This window comes from Salmo salar, chromosome 15 (assembly GCF_965601325.2).
Source record: "Salmo salar chromosome 15, fSalSal1, whole genome shotgun sequence".
Taxonomy (NCBI): Eukaryota; Metazoa; Chordata; class Actinopteri; order Salmoniformes; family Salmonidae; genus Salmo; species Salmo salar.
In genome coordinates, this window is record NC_138305.1 from 79,381,712 (window position 1) to 79,402,899 (window position 21,188).

Below are 21,188 nucleotides of genomic sequence, written 5' to 3' on the forward strand. Positions count from 1 at the left end.
AACCATAAACCTTACCTAACCCTTACCTTAACCATTTTAAATGGGATGTCCCAAGGATCCCGGATAGCATGGGCCATTTGACTACAGGCAGTAACCTTCGCTGTTGGTTAAACAGGCAAGACTGCTAAGCAGTGCATGTAGCCCTGCCCCACGTAGAGTTGGTAGCTAAATTGAATATCCAAGTGTTCATTGGCTGAGCCGGCAAATACGTTTTGTTTTACTGGTATATGCCCAAACCACTGTTTCCACTCAGGCCAAGCTGTCTTTGACAATTTTAAATGTGACAGATTTTCTTTTTGCAAACAGTGCTGAGATCTGCAATTTACAGTTGCTAAGTACGCACTTGTTATTCTTGAACATTTTAGCACAGAAGTGATCCAGACATTTTGTCTACATTCAACGGCAATGATCAGCTACTGATTAATGATGAAAATGACAGGGATTGCAATAACTAATACAAATGTATTAATTGATGCTATCTTTTTCACTGAGACAGTACACAGTTATCAACATGTCAGTTTACACGTCAATATACATTTTCCGGAGTAAGCTATGAAGCTAATTTTCATCCTTAACACCCGGGCATGCTACACAACCCACAACGTACTGAGATGCATTTTCAGATATGGTTAGATTTGTTTGCAAGCGTACTCCATTAGGATGTGAATCTACTTTATCTGTTAAAATTTCGTTTTAAAAAAACAATGTGTGTCTAAGTGTTGGAAAAATGAATATTTTGTCACACAGTAGCCTAATAGTACACCCACAATTCAAAAATAGAATGGTAGGCTTGTCTTGGGAGTGGATCAGCTGGTTGCTGTGGAGTGAGTTGCATCGCTGTGGGCTGCAGGCCAGACTGGTAGAAAAAGGCCCAAGTGCTGTCATATAGAACCTGCCCAGTGGTGCATTATGGGAAAAGACACGGGTCACTGGCTTGGTGAACTGAACAGGGAACTCTTGTATCTCATCACTTGAGAGAAGCAGGGCCACACCTAGCACAGGAATTTAGCCAAGGCAAACTGACTTGAAGAAAAACCATTAGGTCTTCTATTGAAACAAAATATCTAATCTATCATCTCTGTTTTTGGTTTTATGCTGCTTCATTATTGTATGTATGACCTAACCTAGAGAAGTCATCACATCACGACTGATGACATTTTCTATCCCACAATCCTTTCCTTTCTCTAGAGTTTCACATTTCCCTGCTATGAGAAAAACAAGAAGAGGTGGCAGAACAGCATTCGGCACAATCTCAGTCTCAATGATTGCCTCTTCAAAGTGCCCAGGGAAGGTGGATGTGACAGGAAAGGGAATTTCTGGACATTGGATCCTGCATTTGAGGACTTATTTGAGAAAGGCAACTTCAAATGCCAGAGAAGGGTGAGGAGACACTGCCTGTCTATGTACCGGCACCTTTTGTCAGTAACCCTTGGACCCTCTCCCAGCCAAACTCACCTCAGGCCACCTCAAACAGCTATCCACAGTCGCAACCTATCAACAGACATGCGTTCCAAATGGATACGTCAGCTCCCCTGTGACCTACTGCCATCAGCTCCAAACCACCTACAGTGCTTACCACTGAAACGTGTCCGTTCTGGTGCCATATAACGGATGCCACTACGGTGGTATGACCCAGCCTTTGAGCCCCAGTGGTGGCTAGACTTTCTCAGCTAGCTACCCCCATTTCTCCTATGTCAGACAACCAGAAATGTCACTTATGCACTCATTTGAATAGATGTTGGAATCAGGTTTGCGAACATTGAACGCATGTTTTCTCCAGATTTCAGCTAATTTATCAAATTAAATATTTGTGCAAATACAGACAGATTGTTGTTTTGATATCTGATAGGATTTTAATAGCTAATTTACAAACCCAGTATTTCTCCAGCTAATCACATTTGGACCAGGTTGGACCAATTATGGCAATCCGATGAGTTATTTTATTTTGAAATATCATGTTTCTTTATTACAGGCAGGCTATTAGGCTGTTCGTTGTTAATGTTATTTCTTTTCCATTTTTTATTGAATTAAATATTTAAGGCTGGGGTCGGCCTATTGCATTTTTCATCTGGATTTTCCAATTTAGGCATTTTGGTATTGTAGGCAGTGGTGGAAAAAGTACTCAATAGTCATACTTCAGTAAAAGTAAAGATACCTTAATAGAAAATGACTCAAGTAAAAGTGAAAGTCACCCAGTAAAATACTACTTGAGTAAAAGTCTAAAAGTATTTGGTTTTAAATATACTTAAGTGTCAAAAGTAAAAGTATAAACCATTTCAAATTCCTTTATATTAAGCAAACCAGATGGCACAATTTTCTTATTTTTTTTTATTGATGGATAGCCAGGGGCGCACTCCAACACTCAGATATATTTACAAATGAAGCATTTGTGTTTAGTGAGTCTGTCAGATCAGAGGCAGTAGGGATGACCAGGGATGTTCTCTTGATAAGTGTGTGAATTGGACCAACTTCCTGTCAAAATGTAACGAGTACTTTTGTATGTCAGGGAAAATGTATGGAGTAAAAAGTACATGAATTTCTTTAGGAATGTAGTGTTGGAAAAGTTGGAAAAAATATAAATACTAAAGTAAAGTACAGGCACCCCAAAAACTGCTTAAATAGTACTTTAAATATTTTTACTTAAGTACTTTACACCACTGATTGTAGGTATTGGTATTTTATTTAGATCCCCATTAGCTGTTGTGAAAGCAGCAGCTACAGTGAGGGAAAAAAGTATTTGATCCCCTGCTGATTTTGTATGTTTGCCCACTGACAAAGAAATGATCAGTCTATAATTTTAATGGTAGGTTTATTTGAACAGTGAGAGACAGAATAACAACAAAAAAATCCAGAAAAACGCATGTCAAAAATGTTATAAATTGATTTGCATTTTCATGAGGGAAATAAGTATTTGACCCCTCTGCAAAACATGACTTAGTACTTGGTGGCAAAACCCTTGTTGGCAATCACAGAGGTCAGACGTTTCTTGTAGTTGGCCACCAGGTTTGCACACATCTCAGGAGGGATTTTGTCCCACTCCTCTTTGCAGATCTTCTCCAAGTCATTAAGGTTTTGAGGCTGACTAAAATCGGTTTCCTATTGAACATACTTCTTTCCATATGAAATATTATAGTTTGATTACATTTTAGGGTATCTGAGGAGTAAATAGGAATGTATTTTGACATGTTTAAACAAGGTTTAAGGGTAGATTTTCGGATTCCTATCTCTGCATGTTGAACGAGTGGATTACTCAAATCGATGGTGCCAACTAAACTGACTTTTTGGGATATAACAAAACGACACTACATGTTATAGCTGGGACCCTTTGGATGACAAATCAGAGGAAGATTTTCAAAAAGTAAGTGAATATTTAATCGCTATTTGTGAATTTATGAAACCTGTGCAGGTGAAAGAATATTTTGATCCACAGAAGGTGGCGCCTCTCCCCGGTCGGGCGATGCTCGGTGGTGGTCGTCGCCGGTCTACTAGCTGCCACCGATCCATGTTTCAGTGTCTGTTGGTTATGTCTGTTTTAGTCTGCACCTGTTCCTTGTTTGTCATTAGTGGGGGGTATTTAGTTTGTCTGTTTCGTTTGGGATTCGTGCGGGATTGTTGCTTGTTACGTTTATTGTAGTGGGCAGGTTTACTGTCTGTATTGAACTGCGCAACGTATTTTTGTTAGGCATTAGGGTTGCCTGGCTGCGCCCCGTCTATTTTGGATTTTGGAGCTGTTCTCCTTCCTTTTGTGGACTGTGCACCCTGCCTTGCTGCTGTGTTTGCTCTTGGCTGTATTAAACGTCTGTTCAACGGACCTCAGTCTCCTGTGCCTGACTTCCCCCTTTCCTGCTATCTTGGATAACGTGACAGATGTGGGGCGCCGTCCTCAAACAATCGCATGGCATGCTTTTGCTGTAGTGGCTACTGTGAATCGGACAATGTAGTTAGATTAACAAGAATTTAAGCTTTCAACCGATATAAGACACTTGTATGTACCTAAATGTTTAATATCCATAAAATTATGATTATTTATTTGAATTGCGCACCCTCCAGTTTCACTGGAAGTTGTCCCCCTAGCAGGACTCCTAGACTCTAGCTAATGTTGCCCATGAAAGGAAGTTAGGCTAGCGAGCAAGCATTTTATTCAGGTAGCCTAGAACAAAAAATAAAAGCATGTACTGAGTCATAGACCGTTTCGTCAACCTGAAAGAGAGGAGGATGGCATTTGCATTTCTCTACATGTAGGGTGAGTCAACATGTTTTTCTACTTGCAGGAAAGCACACACACACACACACACACACACACACACACACCCACCCACACACACACACAGAGAAATAAGAACCATGGACAGCCATACCATATTTAACTTACTTTTATTGGAATAAATAGTTTTTGGTATCTTTTAGCTGTCACTGTAATAGACTAAGCATAGGTCATTTGATAATGTTGAAATGTTGATGTGCTGGAATAGTGGAAGCAGCTCCTGTTTTGTTAGTGACTTGCGGTAACTCCCTGTGGTTCTAAATCAATAGTTGTTTAGTGGTTCGAAAATGTCGGAAACATTAACTTGCTTGACCATGCTGTATGTCATGTAACTGTTACATGCAATTTGCTTTGTGGACTTCACCGGACAGAGGTTGCCACAACACAGGTTGTAACATTGCTTTTTTTCTGGTTTATCTATTATGCCTAACTTTCTATTACAATGTATTGAAGTTAGATCATTTCTTTAGGGATATGAATACAGAGTATGTCCACTTCACCGTCAGACCATTTTATTGGTAAACTACACAGTAATGTAAAAGTTATATTTTTTTACAACCCAATATGTAATATGGTGCATTTATCATAATTTGGTTGTAATTCAGAGAGGTTAGAAGAGTTATCTAGATCCTCTATGAGGCTGTGCAGAGATCCAAATAGCGGATTTATAAGAAAACATGAATCGTCAGCTTTCAATGACACATTTGTTTTTAAGCCCTGGATATTGAGACATTTGACATTATTGTTGGATCTGACTTTAAGAGCCATAACCACTCATGCAGAGATAATCCATTCACCTACTCTGTGTCTCACAAATACAGTGGCTTGCGAAAGAAATCACCCCCCTTGGCATTTTTCCTTTTTTCTTGCCTTACAACCTGTAATTAAAATGGATTTTTTTTGGGGGGGGGGGGGGGGGGGTTGTATCATTTGATTTACACAACATGCCTTACCACTTTGAAGAAGCAAAATATTTTTTATTGTGAAACAAACAATAAATAAAGACCAAAAAACGGAAAACTTGAGCGTGAATAACTATTCACCCACCCCAAAGTCAATACTGTGTAGAGCCACCTTTTGCAGCAATTACAGCTGCAAGTCTCTTGGGGTATGTCTCTATAAGCTTGGCACATCTAGCCCCTGGGATTTTTGCCCATTCTTCCATGCAAAACTGCTCCAGCTCCTTCAAGTTGGATGGGTTCTGCTGCTGTACAGCAATCTTTAAATCATACCACAGATTCTCAATTGGATTGAGGTCTGGGCTTTGACTAGGCCATTCCAATAAATGTTTGCCCTTAAACCCCTCGAGTGGTGCTTTAGCAGTATGTTTAGGGTCATTGTCCTGCTGGAAGGTGAATCTCCGTCCCAGTCTCAAATCTCTGGAAGACTGAAACAGGTTTCCCTCAAGAATTTCCCTGTATTTAGTGCCATCCATCATTCCTTCAATTCTGACCAGTTTCCCAGTCCCTGCCGATGTAACACATCCCTACAGCATGATGCTGCCGCCACCATGCTTCACTGTAGGGATGGTGTTCTCGGGGTGATGGGAGGTGTTGGGTTTGCGCCAGACATAGCGTTTTCCTTGATGGCCAAAAAGCTCAATTTGCGTCTCATCTGACCGGAGTACCTTCTTCCATATGTTTGGGGAGTATCCCACATGCCTTTTGGCGAACAACAAACATGTTTGCTCACTCTTCTGTAAAGCCCAGCTCTGTGGAGTGTATGGCTTAAAGTGGTCCTATGGACAGATACTCCAATCTCCGCTGTGGAGCTTTGCAGCTCCTTCAGGGTTATCTTTGGTCTCTTTGTTGCCTCTCGGATTAAAGCCCTCCTGGTCTGTGAGTTTTGGTGGGCGGCCCTTTCTTGGCAGGTTTGTTGTGGTGACATATTCTTTCCATTTTTTTATAATGGATTTAATACCTCCCCACAACTTTGTCCCTGACCTGTTTGGAGAGCTCCTTGGTCTTCATAGTGCCGCTTGCTTGGTGGTGCCCCTTGCTTAGTGGTGTTGCAGACTCTGGGGCCTTTCAGAACAGGTGTATATATACTGAGATCATGTGACAGATCATGTGTCACTTAGATTGCACACAGGTGGACTTAGTTTTACTAATTATGTGACTAGGTAATTGGTTGCACCAGATCTTATTTAGGGGCTTCATAGCAAAAGGGGTGTATACACATGCAAGCACCACTTTTCCATTTTTGTAAATTTTTTTAAACAAGTAATTTTTTTCCATTTCACTTCACCAATTTGGACTATTTTGTGTATGTCCATTACATGAAATCCAAATAAAAATCGATTTAAATTACGAGTTGTAGTGCAACAAAATAGGAAAAACGCCAAGGGGGTGGAATACTTTAAGGCACTGTACACAGCGGTTGGAACTATAAATCTAAAATTTGGACTCATCAGACCAAAGGACAGATTTATACTGGTCTAATGTCCATTGCTCGTGGTTCTTGGCCGAAGTAAGTCTCTTCTTATTATTGGTGTCCTTTAGTAGTGGTTTATTTGCAGCAATTAGACCATGAAGGCCTGATTCACGTAGTCTCCTCTGAACAGTTGATGTTGAGATGTGTCTGTTACTTTTATTTGGTTTGCAATCTGAGGTGCAGTCAATTGCCGATGTTTGAGGCTGGTAACTGGTTAACTCTAATGAACTTATCCTCTGCAGCAGAGGTAACTCTGGGTCTTCATTTCCTGTGGCGGTCATCGTGAGAGCCAGTTTCATCATAGCTCTTGATGGTTTTTGTGACTGCACTTGAAGAAACTTTCAAAGTTCTTGAAATTTTCCGGATTGCCTGACCTTCATGTCATTTCTCTTTGCTTATTTGACCTGTTCTTGCCATAATATGGACTTGGTCATTTACCAAATAGGGCTATCTTCTGTAAACCAACCCTACCATGTTACAACACAACTGATTGGTTCAAATGCATTTAGAAGGAAAGAAATTCAACAAATTACCTTTTAAGAAGGCACACCTGTTAATTGAAATGCATTCTAGGTGACTACCTTATGAAGCTGGTTGAGAGAATGCCAAGAGTGTGCAAAGCTGTCATCAAGGCAAACGGTGGCTACTTTGAAGAATCTCACATTTAAAATACATTTTGATTTGTTTAACACTATTTTGGTTACTACATGATTCCATTTGTGTTATTTCATAGTTTTGATGTATTCACTATTATTCTACAATGTTGAAAATAGTAAAAATTAAGAAAAACTTAAATGTGTAGGTGTTCTAAAACTTTTGGCGAGTAGTGTATATGTTATTTCTTATAATTCAAGGCGTCTTAAAATTCGAAATAAAATAGATAAATTATTTTTGGTAATACTTTCTTAAAACAATTCCATATAGCTTAGTAGAACCCCACCCCCCTCCCCCATCTTAGACTATTAAGGATTAACACGCCCTCACAGGATTGGACCTCTAATTAGTGGACGTGTTTTAAGCAAACTATTATATTAATATACTGCTCAAAAAAATAAAGGGAACACTTAAACAACACATCCTAGATCTGAATGAAAGAAATAATCTTATTAAATACTTTTTTCTTTACATAGTTGAATGTGCTGACAACAAAATCACACAAAAATAATCAATGGAAATCCAATTTATCAACCCATGGAGGTCTGGATTTGGAGTCACACTCAAAATTAAAGTGGAAAACCACACTACAAGCTGATCCAACTTTGATGTAATGTCCTTAAAACAAGTCAAAATGAGGCTCAGTAGTGTGTGTGGCCTCCACGTGCCTGTATGACCTCCCTACAGCGCCTGGGCATGCTCCTGATGAGGTGGCGGATGGTCTCCTGAGGGATCTCCTCCCAGACCTGGACTAAAGCATCCGCCAACTCCTGGACAGTCTGTGGTGCAACGTGGCATTGGTGGATGGAGCGAGACATGATGTCCCAGATGTGCTCAATTGGATTCAGGTCTGGGGAACGGGTGGGCCAGTCCATAGCATCAATGCCTTCCTCTTGCAGGAACTGCTGACACACTCCAGCCACATGAGGTCTAGCATTGTCTTGCATTAGGAGGAATCCAGTGCCAACTGCACCAGCATATGGTCTCACAAGGGGTCTGAGGATCTCATCTCGGTACCTAATGGCAGTCAGGCTACCTCTGGCGAGCACATGGAGGGCTGTGCGGCCCCCCAAAGAAATGCTACCCCACACCATGACTGACCCACCACCAAACCGGTCATGCTGGAGGATGTTGCAGGCAGCAGAACGTTCTCCACGGCGTCTCCAGACTCTGTCACGTCTGTCACGTGCTCAGTGTGAACCTGCTTTCATCTGTGAAGAGCACAGGGCGCCAGTGGTAATCTTGGTGTTCTCTGGCAAATGCCAAACGTCCTGCACGGTGTTGGACTGTAAGCACAACCCCCACCTGTGGACGTCGGGCCCTCATACCACCCTCATGGAGTCTGTTTCTGACCGTTTGAGCAGACACGCACATTTGTGGCCTGCTGGAGGTCATTTTGCAGGGCTCTGGCAGTGCTTCTCCTGCTCCTCCTTGCACAAAGGCGGAGGTAGCGGTCCTGCTGCTGGGTTGTTGCCCTCCTACGGCCTCCTCCACGTCTCCTGATGTACTGGCCTGTCTCCTAGTAGCGCCTCCATGCTCTGGACACTGCGCTGACAGACACAGCAAACCTTCTTGCCACAGCTCGCATTGATGTGCCATCCTGGATGAGCTGCACTACCTGAGCCACTTGTGTGGGTTGTAGACTCCGTCTCATGCTACCACTAGAGTGAAAGCACCGCCAGCATTCAAAAGTGACCAAAACATCAGCCAGGAAGCATAGGAACTGAGAAGTGGTCTGTGGTCCCCACCTGCAGAACCACTCCTTTATTGGGGGTGTCTTGCTAATTGCCTATAATTTCCACCTGTTGTCTATTCCATTTGCACAACAGCATGTGAAATTTATTGTCAATCAGTGTTGATTCCTAAGTGGACAGTTTGATTTCACAGAAGTGTGATTTACTTGGAGTTACATTGTGTTGTTTAAGTGTTCCCTTTATTTTTTTGAGCAGTGTATATTAAGTATTCACAATAATCAGTATTATGTGCATGTAAACGTATCCATTATCCTGCCCTTTAAAGTAATTGACAGGTGACACCATTGTTTTATGGCATCAATCTGTCTTAAACTATATATTATTTTTGAAATATCTTTCAAATAATTAGCATTCAGGGATAGATCAGGTAATCTGGTCAATGTGGTCACAGTAAACGGATTAGAGACACATTTTAATACCATGTGTAGATGCAACAAACCATGTTAATGCAAGATGTAAACTATGCTTAAATGGTTACCTGGGCTGCGTTTAGAAAGGCAGCCAAATCAGATCTTTTTTAAATGTGTATTTTATGTAGTCCTGAAAAAGATCTGATGTGAAAAGTTATGTGTAAACGCAGCCCTGGTGAGTCAAATTGTGATTTAAAAAAAAGTATAAGAAGAAGAAGGCCAGCATCCCGGAGTCGCCTCTTCGCTGTTGATATTGAGACTGGTGTTTTGCGGGCACTATTTAATGAAGCTGCCAGTTGAGGACTTGTGAGGTATCTGTTTCTCAAACTAGACACTCTAATGTACTTGTCCTCTTGCTCAGTTGTGCACCGGGGCCTCCCACTCATCTTTCTATTCTGGTTAGAGCCAGTTTGCTCAGTTCTGTGAAGGGAGTAGTACACAGCGTTGTACGAGATCTTCAGTTTCTTGGCAATTTCTCGCATGGAACAGCCTTCATTTCTAAGAACAAAAATAGACTGCCGAGTTTCAGAAGAAAGTACTTTGTTTCTAGCCATTTTGAGCATGTAATTGAACCCACAAATGCTGATGCTCCAGATACTCAACTTGTCTAAAGAAGGCTAGTTTTATTGCTTTTTTAACCAGAACAACAGTTTTCAGCCATGCTAACATAATTGCAAAATGGTTTTCTAATGATCAATTAGCCTTTTAAAATTATAAACTTGGATTAGCTAACACAACGTGTCATTGGAACACAGGAGTGATGGTTGCTGATAATGGGCCTCTGTACGCCTATGTAAATATTCCATAAAAAATCTGCCGTTTCCAGCTACAATAGTCATTTACAATGTTCACAATGTCTTGTATTTCTGATCAATTTGATGTTATTTTAATGGACAAAAAACTTTGAACGGTTGTGTGTGTGTGTGTGTGTGTGTGTGTGTGTGTATGTGTATATATATATATATATATATATAAGCTAGGAATGTAGGCTAAAATATATTTTGCCCTTTCCAGTGTAGGCTGGCAATCAATTCTAAGAATTCATGTTGACTTGTTGTATAGTTGTTGTAGCTCTTTTTGGAAGGCAGACAGATCACAATATGTAATGTGGTGAGACACCAGAAGATGGTGACAGAGGCTACTGCAGGAATGTAGAACACCTTGACTTCATATTGCACTTGACCATGCAGTTTGATCACACTGGTCTGGCAATGACCAAGATTATCATTTTTATCCTTGTCCCATACCTGTATGTACTTTAGTAAACTCTTGTGATTATTCCTCCCATACATACAGTCAGAGGGGTTTGCTAATGTACATACAGATCTGGGATCAGGCTAAGTAAATGTATAGCATCTGTAGAATAGTTGTACATGACTCCCCTCTGCTATCCCTGGCTCTATATAGGGCAGATGCAGCCTAAGGGCATTTGCTCTTAGACTGCATGGGATGATGAATATGAGCTTGAAAAGCAGTGGAATTGCTCTTTAAATGCGGTCTAAAGCTTTACTTCTGGTTTGAGTTATATTTTGCAGCACACATACTACAATCCCAAAATGTCTTTATTGAAAACCGCAGCACTTTTCCCTCCATTTCGCTGAGGAGCTGTAACTTATTTCATAGAGTATAAAACATGTAGAATAAGGCATGTGGACTAAAGCCTATTGACCTGTGTGCATGGCTGTGCACATCATCAATACTGGGTGCAAACTTTCTAAATACTGTAGAACATTTAATTCAGATCAACATTATCCTGAATTGTTTCTTATCATTAAATCAACTGTGTCATAGGAGTCTGTATAGTGCAATGGTGGCAGCAAAGAGAACAAATGGATCATGTGTGTGTAAACTATTGTTTTTGGAGAAGCCAATAAGCAGGACTACAACTTCAATGATATTACTCCAAAGTACAACAAATTCTATGAACGAAAAGCAAATCTCCTCAATGTGAAAACCTCCTTCCAATGAGGTACTACCATATCGTGAGAGTATAAGTACAACATGATTGTATTGTAGACGTGAACACATTTACATACATGCAATGTACAGACAAATACACACAACAGTTAAGCATGGTACATGATTTTCAACAACTGAACTGCATTTTACAGTAAATAATGCCACAAACCTCTGCATAACTTTGTCCTTTTTGGAATTTGACCCAGAAATGTCCTCTTATACAGGGCAAACTAGAAAATGTGTACCAGTGTCTGGTAACACTTGAGTACCTTTAAGAGTCAACCCCATAACAAAAAGTATAGAAGAGTCAACCCAGTCACGTAAAGTGTAGCAGCGTCAACCCCGTAGCGTGAAGTGTAGGATAGTCAACCTCGTAACAAAAAGTATAGAAGAGTCAACCCCGTCAAGCAAAGTGTAGCAGAGTTTACCCCGTAGCGTGAAGTGTAGCAGAATCAACCCTATGACGTCAAGTGTAGTGTGTCATGTGAACTCCATTGTCTCATCAATGTCTGCGATTAGACAACTCTCCATAAATGGCATATACCAGTTCATAGGTCCCGGCGCTGACACCAATAGGTCTCAGTACAATTTCTGACACCTACTGGTATTTAGTTCATCAAGTCCATGCCATTGCACTCCCATCTCTGTATAAACAGTCTATTGTTTTGAGTGTGTCAGTTCGGTTTCGAGCTCTGTGACCTCTAGAGGTGACCAGTAAGCCCCAGCTGAGGGTCAGTCAGTAGGGGGTGCTATGAGTGTGCGTGTGTGTGTGAGTGCTTATTTTCTTGGTTTCTGTTGGGACTGCTGTGGAGACGTGAGGACCCTTCTGCAGACGAGAAGACAGAGAGAGAAGAAAGAGCGTTCTTTTCTTTAGACATCTTTTATGTTCTTTTATTCATATACAGTAGTGGAAAAAGCACCCAATTGTCATACTTGAGTAAAAGTAAAGATACCTAAGGATCATTCCCTTTTTTTCAATTTTTGCCTAAAATGACATACCCAAATCTAGCTCAGGACCTGAAGCAAGGATGTGCATATTCTTGATACCATTTGAAAGGAAACACTTTGAGGTTTGTGGAAATGTGAAATTAATGTAGGAGAATATAACATATTAGATCTGATAAAAGATAATACAATCAATTAAACATGCTTTTTTTTCATCATCGTTGATATGCAAAAGAAAAGCCATAATGTATTATTGCAGTTTAGGTGCAATTTAGATTTTGGCCAATAGATGGCAGCAGTGGGTGTGCAAAGTTTCAGATTGATCCAGTGAAGCATGGCAATACTGGACAATATTTTGTATCAAGTCTGTCCAAATGTGCCGAATTGGTCAATTGATACATTTTCAAGTACATAACTATAGAGAACATACAAAAATGATATGGTAATACAAAATGTAAGTTTACACACTCCCAGGAATGTCATACAAATCAAATGTTATTGGTCACATACAGATGTTATTGCGAGTGTAGCGAAATGCTTGTGCTTCTAGATCTGACAGCGCAGCAAAATCTAACAAGAAATAATACATAAAAAAACTAAATATTGCATAGTTTCCTAAGGACTTCTAAGGACATCTTGCTTAGACTCCATGATGGATCATTAGCTTATACACTAACGTTCACACAGGCCATCTTCAAATAATATTTTTGCAGGAATCTCCTTGCGAATGATTTTGCCGAAGATTGTATCTCCGCCGGCCTACATTTGAATATAAAAATGTATTTTATCAATCAAAGCTATGCTACATTTTATCTCTGGGACCCTCAGGATGACAAATCAGAGCAAGATTACTGAATGTAAGTACATTATTTACCTTCATAGGTGAATGTATCAAAACAGTTGCCATGATAAATGTGTTTTGTTGTTGTGCACTCTCCTCAAACAATAGCATGATATTTTTTCACAGTAATAGCTACTTTAAATTGGACAGTGCAGTTAGATTAACAAGAATTTAAGCTTTCTGCCCATATACGACATGTCTATGTCCTGGAAAGTTTGCTGTTTCTTAAAACTGTCATGGTAATCACATTAGCGCACGTTAGCTTAACCGTCCCGGTATAGGGACACCTATCCTGTCGAGGTTATCTACTTAAAGTACTTTACACCACTGTTCATATATTGTATTGCCATCTGCTTGCTTTTATGTCCTTTATTTGTATTGTTTTATTGTAAAGTGTGTCCCGAGTTGATTTTATCTTAAATGTCTCTGTACATGTGTGTTTTTGTATAGCGCCTTAATCAGTGGGATATTTATCCTAGTCATGCAGTTCTTAGTGTAGCATGTACTACACTACCCATAATGCTCTGCCACATCCGTGCCTGCTCTGTCCCGTCACCTTATTAATACACGTACCTTCCTGACAGGTAGGTCCTATCCAGCCCTGTAGACAGGTGCAGCCGCCATTCCGTGGATCACACCGTGCCCCGTTCCTACACTCACATCTCTCAGAACAGTCTGGGCCGTAGTGGTTCGCTGGACAATCTGGACACAACCCAGACAGGGAAACAAGAAGTGCGACAACACTTTTAGATTGTAGTGTTGTTTGGCATGGTTGAATCCTTACATTGACTTTAAGTCTAACTGCATTGATGTTAATGGGAGACTAAGTGAACATTTGACTTAAGTGGAAGTTAGGAGTCACCCCATAGTCGTTTGAAAAATGTTGATAAATCACACTACTTCAATATTAGATATAAAGAAACAAATAACTACTTGTGTCACAGCGCGTTCCCATCTTCCCTGTGGGGCACAGACAGTGGCCGGTCATGGGGTCACATGGGGTGTCCCCCTCGCAGTCACATGACTGGTTGCAGCCCACCCCGAAACGATGCTGCTCACACTCTGTGACAGGGAATGAGAGGGAGGGGGAGCATTCAGCGCACACATGGATATGATAATGAAAAGTAGTCCCCATCCTTCAGCATTGTAAGTAAAAGACTATGACTGGGGCATGTAACAGTCCCACTATATCAGCAGTTGTATCTACTAAATCTCAGCCTAATCCTTATTTCTGACTGTTAAACTGCTTTTCACCTTTCTCACAGTGGTATCCATGGTAACCAGTAGGGCAGAGACAGTGCCCTGTGCTTGGGTCACAGGGGGCGAGGCCTCGGCACTTACACTGGCGTTGACAGCGGTGGCCATGGAAACCAGCAGGGCAGGCTAGACAGAACATTAGAACATCAGACAGAATATTAGAACTTTAGAAAATCAAACAGAACATAGGAACAACAGAACATTAGACAGACTGAACAGCCCTGCCTCACCATGTTCACACAGGTGACCATAGTATCCCGGGTCACACTGGCACTCTCCCGTCACTCTGTCACAGGTCCCGTTGTTGTGACAATCACACCGCAGTTTGCAGTTGGCTCCGTAACTCCCTGATGGGCACTCTGAGTGACCAAGCAACAGAAAACACATACAACACCTTGTCATGGGTAAGCAATGGAATGGTGTCACGGGCTCATGATATCAGGGGCACTCAAATGGAGTCTCCACATAAATTCACAAAACAACACAATGAGGAAAATGTGAAATGTGTGCTGTTGACATGATTGTCATGACATGGGTTTAAATACTATTTTAAATAAATGAAATACTGTGTATGTGCTTGATTGATCCTGTCTGATGCAATTGAACCAATATAAATGTCACCTACCTGGCACTCCAGGCTGGATAAAGGAAATAAGCAAAGACATTAAAATATTTAAAATAGTATGTACAGTCAGGTCACCTGTATCACAGCTGGGTCCGGTCCAGCCTAGTCCACAGGTACAGCCTCCAGAGACCAGTTCACACACACCACCGTTACTGCAGTTACAGTGCTGGCCACAGTCTTCCCCATACCAGCCCTGGGCACAACCTGACACACACACACACACACACACACACACACACACACACACACACACACACACACACACACACACACACACACACACACACACACACACTATAGAATGTCAAATAAAACTTGATGGGGTGGATTAATACATTGATTACACTCATTGTGGAGCTAGAATAAACAGAAATATGTGTGAGTGTTACCCTGTCTGCAGTCTTCTCCCCGCTGGCCCGCCTTGCACACACACCTGCCCGTCTCTGGGTCACTTCGTGCCCCCTCGCCACACAGGGCCACCTTGGCACAGTCCTGCCCATAGCGCCCTGATGGGCATGCTGGTAGAACCATAGGAAAAGATAGGGGAAAAAGAGGAGACCATGCCAAATATTATATGGTACTGCTTGTGTTATAGGATCAAAAATACATGCAAATACCATTTTATACAATTACCATTTTACTTTCTAATGTTGAACTAAATACTATGTAAATATCAATGTATTATATGTAAATGTCCATTCCCCTGCTCCTTCTGTCAATAGCCTATGGATATGCCCATTCCCCTGGCACACGTTGGCACTCACTGGTGTTGCAGTCTGCTCCGATGTACCCCGATGGGCACTGACAGGTGCCCGTGGTGGTCTGGCACACACCGGCATTCAGACACTGGCACGGGCGTTCACAGTTTGGGCCATACCGTCCCATGTCACACTCTGTCAAGGCAAACACACACAGGACCTAGTTGTGGTAGTAATTATGGTTAGAACATTTCCTACTGGTAAGAGCAACGTTTTCTTCTGATCAGCTGATGTCATAACTAGGGCCAAGAGTTTTTCCTGATCAGGTCACATTGTGGAAAAACTCCTGAACACATGACTATTGTAAGCTAACAAACTTTCAACAATGGAATTCCTTCGTGACATTGGTTAAGGAAGTGTGTGTCTGTCTGTGTATGTGTGTGGGGTGGTTGCCTTGATCACAGTTGCTGCCATGGTAACCCGGGGCGCAGAAGCAGAGGCCGGTGACAGGGTGGCACAGCTGGTTGGTGCCAGAGCACTGGCACACCTGGTTACAGTTCAGCCCATACGTGCCAGGTTGGCATACTGGTAGAGAAACACACAACACACACATCAACTCCCATACAACAAAGGTACAGTGCAATCTGAAATATTCAGAACCCTTGACTTTTTCCACATTTTGTTACATTACAGCCTTATTCTAAAATGGATTCAATTGGTTTTTTTTCTTCTCATCAATCTATCCTATAATGACAATACAAAAACACATTTTTAGAAATGTTAGTAAATGTATTAAAAATTAAGCACCTTTGGTAGTGATTACAGCCTCAAGTCTTATTGGGTATGACGCTACAAGCTTGGCACACCTGTATTTGGGGAGTTTCTCCCATTCTTCTCTGCAGATCCTCTCAAGCTCTGTCAGGTTGGATAGGGAGCATCATTGCACAGCTATTTTCAGGTCTCTCCAGAGATGTTCGATAGGGTTCAAGTCCAGGCTCCGGCTGGGCCACTCAAAGACATTCCGAGACTTGTCCTGAAGCCACTCCTGCATTGTCTTGGCTGTGTGCTTAGGGTCGTTGTCCTGTTGGAAGGTGAACCTTCTCCCTAGTCTGAGGTCTTTAGTACTCTGGAGCAGGTTTTCATCAAGGATCTCTCTGTACTTTTCCCCATTCATCTTTGCCTCGTTCCTGACTAGTCTCCCAGTCGCTGCCGCTGAAAAACATCCCCACAGCATGATGCTGCCAAAACCGTGCTTCTCCGTAGGGATGGTGCCATGTTTCCTCCAGATGTGACTCTTGGCATTCAGGCCAGAGTTCAATCTTGGTTTCATCACACTAGAGAATCTTGTTTCTCATGGTCTGAGAGTCCTTTAGGTGTGTTTTGGCAAATTCCAAGTGGGCTGTCATGTGCCTTTTACTGAGGAGTGGCTTCCGTCTGGCCAGTCTACCATAAAGGCCTGATTGTTGGAGTGCTGCAGAGATGGTTGTCCTTCTGGAAGGTTCTCCCATCTCCACAGAGGGACTCTGAAGCTCTGTCAGAGTGATCATCGGGTTCTTGGTCACCTCCCTGACCAAGGCCCTCTCCCTCGATTGCTCAATTTGTCCGGGCGGCCAGTACTAGGAAGAGTCTTTGTGGTTCCAAACTTCTTCCATTTAAGAATGATGTGTTCTTGGGGACCTTCAATGCTTCAGAAATGTATTACCCTTCCCCAGATCTGTGCCTCGACACAATCCTGTCTCAGACCTCTACCGACAAGTCCTTCGACCTCATGGCTTGGTTTTTGCTCTCACATGCACTGTCAACTGTGGGACCTTATATGGACAGGTGTGTGCCGTTCCAAATCATGTCAAAACAATTGAATTTACTACAGGTGGACTCCATTCAAGTTGTAGAAACATCTCAAGGATGATCCATAGAAACAGGATGCACCTGAGCTCAATTTCACAGCAAAGGGTACTTGTGTAAATACTTGTGTAAATAGCGTATTTCTGTTTTTTATTTTTAATAAATGTGCAAACACTTCTAAAAACCTGTTTTCGCTTTGTCATTTTGGGGTATTGTGTGTAGACTGATGAGGAAAAAAATCTATTTAGTCCATTTTAGAGTAAGGCTGTAATGTATCAAAATGTGGAAAACGTCAAGGGATCTGAGTACTTTCCAAATGTTCTATATGCCTACTGTAGCTGGTAATAAGAAAACATGTATATTTATTGTCATTTCATGCAGCACCACCATTACATACAATACATATCTACCTCATAGGCCCTGTTCGAATACCTCAGAAATGCATCCTTCCTTCCTAATTTCCTTGAGGTTATCATAGATCTGCAATGGTCGGATTGTTGATGGTGAAAGCATACTAGATCTGTGCTTACCTCAAGGAACTAAGGATACATTTCTGAACTATTCAAACATGGCCATAGCATTCAGTTCTCCATGACTCTATTCTCCTATCCCTCTGGCTCTAGCTTCTAGGCTAGACCAGAGCTCCCTCTACAGGCACTTAATACACTATGACACACCACAATCTATCACCAAACTAATGCTAACTTGTTAGGTTGCTAAACAGCTGATTTTTAATGTGTCATTGCAGAGTCTGTTATTTTGTTCAATGCAACACAAAACAAGAAAAACAGTACAATACACAACACATCTTCACTATCCTTCAGCTTCCCCAAGTCACTCACTTTGCTCACAGCCATTGCCAGTGAATCCAGGGGGACAGCCACATTTGCCAGAGACATGGTTACAGGAAGTGCCGTGGGGACAGTTACAATAGCTCAGACAGTCATTCCCATAGGAGCCAGGTAAACAGGCTGTGGTGAACGGGGAAATTACATATGTTCAATGAAGTCAATGCATACAGTCTGTTGTGATTTACAGTATATACAGGTCCTTGTAATAAATAGTTACTATACATTCATATTTTACTATATATCACGACCTGTATTCATAAAGCGCCTCTGAGTAGGTTTGCTGATGTATGATCAGGTATCCCCTGTCCATGTAATCTTATTCATTATGATCTAAAAGGCAAGACTGATCCTAGATCAGCACTTTGGCCTTACCTCTGTCACACTTGGGTCCCCTCCAGCCAGGAGGACACAAACACACACCGCTGACTTGGTCACACACATCCCCATGGTTACATCGACACCGCTCCTCACACCCTGGGCCAAACAGGCCAGCCTCACACGCTGTTTAGGACACAAGCGCACAAAAAACAAAAACATGTTGAACTGCTGTCAAAGTGCTTAAGCTCCTCTGCACTGCTGCTTCTCATATTGAACCGCAAGACGTGGCTCTTACCCTTGGCTTGGAGACAAAAGCTTTCTATAGGCTACTACCACCATCACCATTATCAAAGACGATCTACTACGCTGTTGTTGCTGTTGGGATTAAGCATACACAAACACATTTACTGTTTAAAAATGTGAATGTTATTGATTTAAAAAAATAACATGCTGTTTAGGCATAGTTTGCTTAGTGTCAAGACTATTCTGATGTCTCGGTGACGTCTTCCCAATGTGCAAACTCTCTGAACTACATATTAACTAAAGATTTTGATACGTCGACCAAAGGTGTGCATGTTTACTGGGGTGATATAAAGACATTAGCATTGCAACAAAAAGTACCTGTACTTAGGCGTTAGTATAGGCTAACACTTCAAAATAATAATAATAATAGAAAATACATTTTTTTTAAAACAGAGCAAGAGAGTGCAAATAAATATATCCCTAAACCTTAAAAAAAAATAGAATATTTTTTTTCTACTTTGTTCTTATAAACAAATTGTTGAATGAAAAAGCAAAAAGAGGGCTACGGTAGGCTACTGCACTCAAAGTTTAAGCTATAAAAAAGGCAATAGGGCCTATTATCTCTCATAAACAAATTGTAAAAAGAAAATGTGCCATGCACTCACAAAGCTATTGTCTATTGTTAGGCTACAGTCAGTTGTAGAAGGCCTATGGCACACACTAAAGTTAAGCTAGGAGCTTTTAAGTCTTCCTCCTCTTTGAGATTCCGAGCAAGAAACTCCAGCATGTTTACTTTATCGGGGTTCAGTGAAGACTGGACAGAGATGATCCCTGCTGAGCTGAACACTTTCTCTGGCGCGGTGCTATTTTTTACATTTATTTTTTATTTAACCTTTATTTAACTAGGCAAGTCAGTTAAGAACAAATTCTTATTTACAATGACGGCCTACCCTGGCCAAACCCGGACGGCGCTGGGCCAAATGTGCGCCACCCTATGGGACTCCCAATCACGTCCGGATTTGGTTACGCAAATGCACATGGACTTCTTGGCAAGTTGAGCCAAGAAAGGAAAGCTATAATGGTTATCCCGCCACCATGACAGAGGGTCATCGGATTCGTCCAGTACCTCCTCTTTCAAATAGTGCATCATCTCGGTGTCACAGCGCACTGTCAAGGGTGGCGGAGTTAAGCTTAGAGGGCCCATTTCCTTCTTAAGAAGATCCCCTAGATTCCTCTTTTTAGCTGGGGGAGGTGCACAGCCATCCCCATCCGTAGTGGCAGCGGCACCACTAGCACCGACTCTGAGTGCTGCCCCCAGTTCCAAGTTGGCCTAGGGTTTCTTTTGTGTCCCCCAAGCAATCTCTCCTGCAGCTTTTGTACCGGGGATCGAGAAGGGAGGCCTTTGACAAAGGTCCCTGTAGTTCCAGTGCTCTGTACTTGCCCTGCAATACACTGCCCATCTAGCGGTCCTGCTGCTGGGTTGTTGCCCTCCTACGGCCTCCTCCACATCTCCTGATGTACTGGCCTGTCTCCTGGTAGTGCCTCCATGCTCTGGACACTACGCTGACAGACACAGCAAACCTTCTTGCCACAGCTCGCATTGATGTGCCATCCTGGATGAGCTGCACTACCTGAGCCACTTGTGTGGGTTGTAGACTCCGTCTCATGCTACCACTAGAGTGAAAGCACCGCCAGCATTCAAAAGTGACCAAAACATCAGCCAGGAAGCATAGGAACTGAGAAGTGGTCTGTGGTCTCCACCTGCAGAACCACTCCTTTATTGGGGGTGTCTTGCTTATTGCCTATAATTTCCACCTGTTGTCTATTCCATTTGCACAACAGCATGTGAAATTTATTGTCAATCAGTGTTGCTTCCTAAGTGGACAGTTTGATTTCACAGAAGTGTGATTGACTTGGAGTTACATTGTGTTGTTTAAGTGTTCCCTTTATTTTTTTGAGCAGTGTATATGGCAGCACCCAAGGGGGCTTGAACGTTCAATCAATCAATAACATTTAGTTATAAAGCCCTTTTTACTTCAGCCGATGTCACAAAGTGCTATTCAGTAACCCAGCCTAAAACCCCAAACAGCA

General features: G+C 41.9%; 1 protein-coding gene and 1 pseudogene across 1 annotated transcript in view; one reads left to right on the forward strand and one right to left on the reverse strand.

Annotated features, from left to right (window-relative positions):
* LOC123727314 (uncharacterized) overlaps positions 1-1,705 on the forward strand; it is a 36,431-nt pseudogene extending 34,726 nt beyond the window's left edge.
* Positions 1,706-12,070: 10,365 nt separating this feature from the next.
* Positions 12,071-21,188, reverse strand: part of LOC106572132 (uncharacterized) — an 84,298-nt gene continuing 75,180 nt past the window's right edge. Inside the window, exons 24-35 of the mRNA XM_082961499.1 lie at positions 18,909-19,037; positions 18,528-18,656; positions 16,225-16,425; positions 16,099-16,139; positions 15,907-16,060; positions 15,532-15,660; positions 15,218-15,346; positions 14,748-14,876; positions 14,515-14,643; positions 14,194-14,322; positions 13,834-13,962; positions 12,071-12,300 (exon numbers count right to left, since the gene is read on the reverse strand). Coding sequence (XP_082817625.1) covers positions 12,224-12,300; positions 13,834-13,962; positions 14,194-14,322; positions 14,515-14,643; positions 14,748-14,876; positions 15,218-15,346; positions 15,532-15,660; positions 15,907-16,060; positions 16,099-16,139; positions 16,225-16,425; positions 18,528-18,656; positions 18,909-19,037 — 1,505 coding nt within the window. The 3' untranslated portion in view covers positions 12,071-12,223. The remainder of the gene's footprint in view (positions 12,301-13,833; positions 13,963-14,193; positions 14,323-14,514; positions 14,644-14,747; positions 14,877-15,217; positions 15,347-15,531; positions 15,661-15,906; positions 16,061-16,098; positions 16,140-16,224; positions 16,426-18,527; positions 18,657-18,908; positions 19,038-21,188) is intronic.